This window comes from Diabrotica virgifera, chromosome 9 (genome assembly GCF_917563875.1).
Source record: "Diabrotica virgifera virgifera chromosome 9, PGI_DIABVI_V3a".
Classification (NCBI taxonomy): Eukaryota; Metazoa; Arthropoda; class Insecta; order Coleoptera; family Chrysomelidae; genus Diabrotica; species Diabrotica virgifera.
Window position 1 is genome coordinate 117,675,510 of NC_065451.1, and position 6,271 is coordinate 117,681,780.

Sequence of the window (6,271 nt, forward strand, 5' to 3'; positions counted from 1 at the left end):
CTTCCTTATACAAATCAAACATTTTTAAAATAGTCAAATTGGACGTTTTTTTTATAATCAGATTTCGACAATAGTGGCTCTCGTAAGTGAGAAATGACAAAATATATCTGCTTTAGATTGTAAATTAGTCATAAAATGTCGTGATGTAATAACTATAAGTATTATAGTTAACCAGTTATGCACAGTGGCCAGAGTGGACCAAAAGACGTCAACTCGAGTTAACCTGTTAAGCACAGTAAACGATTATTGGTCATAACTGGGCAGGTCAATTTAACCATTTATTTCCTAAGATATTATTTTATTAAGGTTTTAGGTAAGTCGACTTAATCTAAATAGTACATCAATTTCAAAGATGGACAAAGATACACATACGTATAACTTTGGCTAGAGTCCGCTCACAGCTTAACTACTTATTCACAACATCTGAGAAGTCATTCTGCACCCATTGGTGCACTTAACCCATTTTGGCAAATAATCGACTTAACCACTTATTCACTGGAGTAACAGATATATTCGTGTAAAACATGTTATTTCATGAAATATTTATTTTCAGGTATGGCTAAATATAGTAAAAAACCACTTACAAATGAGGAGTTACTATATTGTCTTGAAAATGACGATGACTCAGATTTCCGGATCTTGACGATGAAGATGATGGATGAGAGGATGATACTCAAATGGAAACTAATGATGAAATAGTTAAATTTTTGAACGAAAGTGCTCGTTCAGATGAAGAAGCTAATTCTCAAGACCTAGAGGATGATTTGGAGCAAGAGCCAAACAACGACCAAGAAGTTAGAGAAGATGATGCAAATGGCAGGAATTGTTTTGCCGATTTTCATAATAGATAGGCTCTTAAGTAATTTTCTGAACAACTATTCTTTTTTTGTATTTTGTTAGATGATAATAATAAATTGACTTCTAGTATTAGAATAAATTAAATACTAATTAGTATTTTTGTTTTTTTTTGTAACATCCTTAAGGGCAACATGTACCTTGTGAGGTACAAGTCGTAACAAAAAAAAAACATATGGAGGGGCAGTTTTTTGTTACGTATTGTTTTAGTTACCTCTCTCAAGCATATCTAATAAATTTTATAATTTTTGGAGACCTCTTTCCATTCTCTAGCCGCTGAAAAGATGGACTGATCACGTGAACGACACGCACTCTAAAACGTTCCTCTCCCGATGTTATCACTTTTCCTACGTTTACACCGCTCAACAAAAGCGAAAACTCTCTCTATAATATATTTTATAGATGTTGTTACGGGTTATTGATTAACATTAAATTTAAACATGATATTGGCTTTTGCGTATAGATTTAAAATCAAAATGTCAATTTTTATGTATAGGGTGGACAAATAAAAAAGTTTATATATGTTAAAAGTAGTAAGCTTAAAAAAATAAGAGATAAATTCGGTTTATAAATTTGATGGAAGGGGATTCGTCTGAATAGAATAGAATATCTTTATGCGTAAGAATCGGTTGGAAAACAAATATATGATTTAAATTATTGAAAAACACGTTTTTGTTTCGATGAACCTTGTAAAATTTAAACATTTGTCAACCCCCACCCTTCCACGTCCCTGACACCTTATTCTTAAATAGGGAATAGTGATCGTGTGGTAGCTCATTTAAAAGAAAATTCAATTCTCTATTCAGTAATATAAACATTATCATCATTATGTATACAGGGTGGGTGGATGGCGGTACAAACTGCCAAGAGGCAGGTGAATGGCGGGAGCTGGCTTGAACATTGAATTTAAGCGAAAAGCAATGTTTATTTGTGAAATAAACATTTATTTCTGTTTTCTGGCAACAGTAAAATATATTTTAAATAAAATAAATTACATACATTCTTCTTTTTTCGTTAGGGTTGAAGGGTTTTAAGGGAGGGGGTTGACAAATGACAGATGTATGTATCGTAAAAATGTGTCCCGCTTAGAACAAAAATAGACCTGTTTCGGCATTTCGGCGTGTAATATAAATACAATAATATCAGGAATATTACAATAATTTCATTAAAAAATAATCTTACCTGTTTTAATATTTTTCCTGGAATGATAACTTTTGTAACAACCCCCTAAACAGATGGGCACTTTGCATTCTAAACATCCAGTCGCTACAGCTCAACAGCTGTGAGCTAATTATATATTTGCACATCCATGGCAGTTCCTTTGGCGTTTCTGTCGTTTGCTAGTTGACGGAAAATATGAAGGAGAATGTCTTTCCATGAAATTTGTGGCCGCTAGTCGACCAAACATTTCATTGCATTGTCTTCCAGCTCGTACTGTTTTAAAGACTCCATCATGCGAAGAAAAAATTTTTTTTCGTGCCACTTGATAGGTTTTCTGACCCATTCAACTGCAGATATTTGTATGTCTGATTTATCTGCCATTCGTATATTTTGCGTATAATCGATGACAAAATCGGGTTTTATCACGTTTGCTCTGCGATTATTATTTGTTGATGTAAGTTTGCCATCGTCAATTGTTGTCAGCATATAAAAAAACACGTTTGTCTTTCCACCTGATTGCTAAAATATTGTCACTGGTTCTCATAACGAAACTCCCACGCAGTACTTCTTGCGGAAATTTTGGAAATTTTTAATCTCTATATACAATATATGTCCTTTATTTTCATATTTCGTTACAAAATGTGTTACTGCACTACCACTAAATTCTAATAAATTGTTCCGCACTATATCTGTTGTAGCACCTACGTAAACTAATAAATCTAATACCATTCCAGTTTCACAATCACACAGCACAAATATTTTCACTCCAAATTAGTGTCTTTTCGAGGAGGTATATTGCCTAAAATGATGATATAATTTAATCACTATCAGAGTCTTCCGATGAGGAACTATCGTTACCTAAATTAATGATTATTGGTTCTATTACCCGTTCGATAATAAAATCCAATTGCCACATCTTGGATATAATTCCATCAACATGATTGACAGCATTTTGCCAATTATTGGCTGTAACATTACTTAAGGCTTGGTTGAACAGTACCTTTACGTCCAATATCTTGTATGTACTATTTTTCCTCGCAACTTCGCCTTTCACTTGCGCCCAAATTAGTTCGATGGGGTTTAACGCCCAATGGTACGGTGGTAACCTCAGCACACACCTACCTGTGAGTTTAACCATTTCGTCTACCACATATTTCTGTTCAATAGGATTTTTTTTACCAATGCTAATAGTTCTGCCTTGACCATATCATCAGTGTATGGAATATTCTTTTATCGTAACCAACTTTGAATATCAGCCTTCCGCGTGGCACTGGTTGGCATTTTTTCGTATTTCCTACTATGGTATGGTGCATTGTCTAAGACAATAACAGCATTTTGAGGTAAAGGTGGTAGAATTCTTTGTAACCACTGTTCGAAAACATCTGAATTCATATCTTCGTGATAGTCACCAGTTTTCTTAGACTCGAACAATAGCAATCCATTATCGACAAACCCATCTTTGGAACCGATATGTAAGACAATGAGTATTTTTCCTTTTCCCGAAGAATGCTTAAGTCCTGTAGATAGGCCTTCCACATGCGCTTGTCGAGCACTGGTAATTGACATATCTCTCCAAACTTTGTCAACAGTATGGCCAACGTTGACATAAGTCTCATCCAGGTAGAAGATACTTCGATTTTCCTGTTTATACTGCTTTATACATCGCAAGTATCGACGCCTCCACGATATAATCTCATTTTTTTCCTTTAGGACACTATTTCGGCATCTTTTTTTAAAGCTGCAAAAAAATAGTTTTAAAATAATTATACTATACGAGAGCGTGTAGAATCGAACCGCCTTCAATAAACAGCGAAAATATAGTGATGTAAAGAATATCATTTTTGAACATTCGCGAATAGGAATGAGAATATTCGTTACCGACACTCGCTAATGCGAATGCGAATGCGATTCATCCTATTTTTGTAATGTTTTCTAAATGTATAGTGAGAAGTTAAGAAGGTAGGCACAAATATTCGGGCCAATGCTTTTTAAATGCATTAATTTTTTTCGAATCCTGGAAAAAGTAATGAAGATTTTTTTTAAATGTAAACGCAAAATGAAAAATTATATTATTACCGAGGGCCGAAGTCTCTTAGAATAAATAAAAAGTTTCTGTTGAATAATCTATTTGAAATTAAAAATTACTCTAAATTTTCTCTTCTTTTTAACCCCTGTAACTTATCAAAATATACATTATAAAAGTTTTCAGGGTATCCCGTTCCTCGGTAATGATGGAATCTTTCATTCTCTGTTTAAATTTGTCAAAAATACTTGTTAGTTTTCTCAAGATTCGTAAAAAATCAATGCATTAAAAACACATTGGCGCGAAATTGTGCGCCTACGCCCTTAATTGATATTTAGTGTAAATAAATCTCAGTAATAGCCCTCGGTAATAATGTAATCTTTCGTTCTGCGTTTAAATTTTTCAAAAATATTTATTAGTTTTTTCAGGATTCGAAAAAAATTAATGCATTTAAAACACATTAGCGCGAAATGCGTTCATTTTTCTCGAATCCTGAGAAAACCAATAACTATTCTTGAAAAAATTAAACGCAGAATGATTGATTAATTATTACCGAGGACCAAAGTCCCTTAGAATAGCCAAAAAGTTTCTTTTAAATGAGATATTTAAAATTAAAAATCACACTAAATTCTCTTTTTTTTTCACCCTTGTAACCTATTAAAATAAACAATATAGAAGTTATCAGGGACTTTCGGTCCTTGGTAATAAGGTAATCTTTTATTCTGCGTTTACATTTTTCGAAAATAATTATTAGTTTTCTCAGGATTCGAAAGAAATTAATGAATGCATTTAAAACACATTGGCGCGAAATTTTGCACCTACGCCCTTAATTGATATTTAGTGTAAATTAATCTGAGTTTTAAGCTTTATTACATAATACCAAATAATAAAACAAAGTATTGAAGGCTGATGATGTGATTATACGAGATTAAGTAAACTTTTCTTAATAAAAAATTCGAGTGCAAATGCGCATATGCAGGAATATGCGAATATTCGCGAACGCGAATACGAATATTCGTTACTTCACTATCATATTATTAACATTAAAAGTCATACTCACCGAAAATTAATTGATTTCAATACTTTTCCCAAAGTAGTCTTCTTTAGATTAGGGATGTGAGGATTTTCAGAAATTTTCTGAAGAATTTTTTGGATTGTTGGAAGCTCATTATCCAAGAAGAAACTGTGAACAATTGCTGAGAACTTTGTTTCCTCTATGGTATGCTTTTGCTGGTCTAAATTCACCATTATTTTCGCGATGTTCTTGTAAAACATTATAAACTGATGACTTGGTGATACCTAAAATTTAAAAATATAATTAACATTATTGTTGACATAATAATGCTAATAGTTACCTGTAGCCTCAGCAGTGAATTTTACAATCTTTTCCGGTTCTGCTAACTCTTGGGATGCTTTTTTATAAGTGTTCATTATTACACCTTTTCCCTCAACAGTTAAATGTCTTTTTTTGATCTTTTTCGTGGAGGTGAAAGAGTGTTTCCATCCATATTTAATAAACGTAACACAATTAATAATACTCGTTAATAAACGTAAAACATAATCCACAAAAATTTAATTCAAATTAATTTACGTACGCGTAAACTCTACAAACGATTTTGAGCAATGCCCGACTGCCAACAAAATAATTCACCAGCCAGCGGAAGTGCAAAACATAAATAAAAATAATGACCGTGTAAACAGTTTCTTAGAAGGTCTTGTTACGGAGGGCCTGTCGATGTTTACATCGACTGAACATGCGACCTTGGATTCCATCTTTTAGGCGGCTCCACTTTAGGTGTGTGACTGAAAGGGTTAATAAAAATCAAGAAAGAATTTAACGTACGCTATCCACAAAAACTGGTTAGGTTAAAAAAAGAACAGACCATTTTCATCATGTCTTCATCAGTTATAGTTTTCAGATATGCCTATACACATGCTCCGATTTCTATAGCCCAACGTTTAGCCTCACTCACCTACCAAAAATAGCTATGTACATTTTTGTAGGCTTCATTAAATTCCTGTGATGTTAATTCGGTAAAAGCTGAATTGTAGCAATTGAGCATATACTTATAGTTAAAGGAAGAAGAGATACCTCTTGGGCATTCTAACATCGTTTTTAAATCAAACACATTTTGATATTTTTTGTTTATTTTTCTGTGATCATTAAATTTCTCAATCCTACTATAGTTTTTTTTATGTGTTTGGTATTTTTCTTCTAGACCCTTCATTTGA

General features: G+C 32.9%; 1 protein-coding gene across 1 annotated transcript; it reads right to left on the minus strand.

Annotated features, from left to right (window-relative positions):
• Positions 1–3,246: 3,246 nt before the first annotated feature.
• Positions 3,247–5,470, minus strand: LOC126891251 (uncharacterized). The gene is made up of 3 exons (XM_050660431.1): positions 5,420–5,470; positions 5,100–5,338; positions 3,247–3,754 (listed from the first exon to the last, which is right to left on the minus strand). The coding sequence occupies exons 1-3, from the start codon at positions 5,468–5,470 to the stop codon at positions 3,247–3,249; spliced, it is 798 nt and encodes a 265-aa protein (XP_050516388.1).
• Between the last annotated feature and the right edge of the window lie 801 nt (positions 5,471–6,271).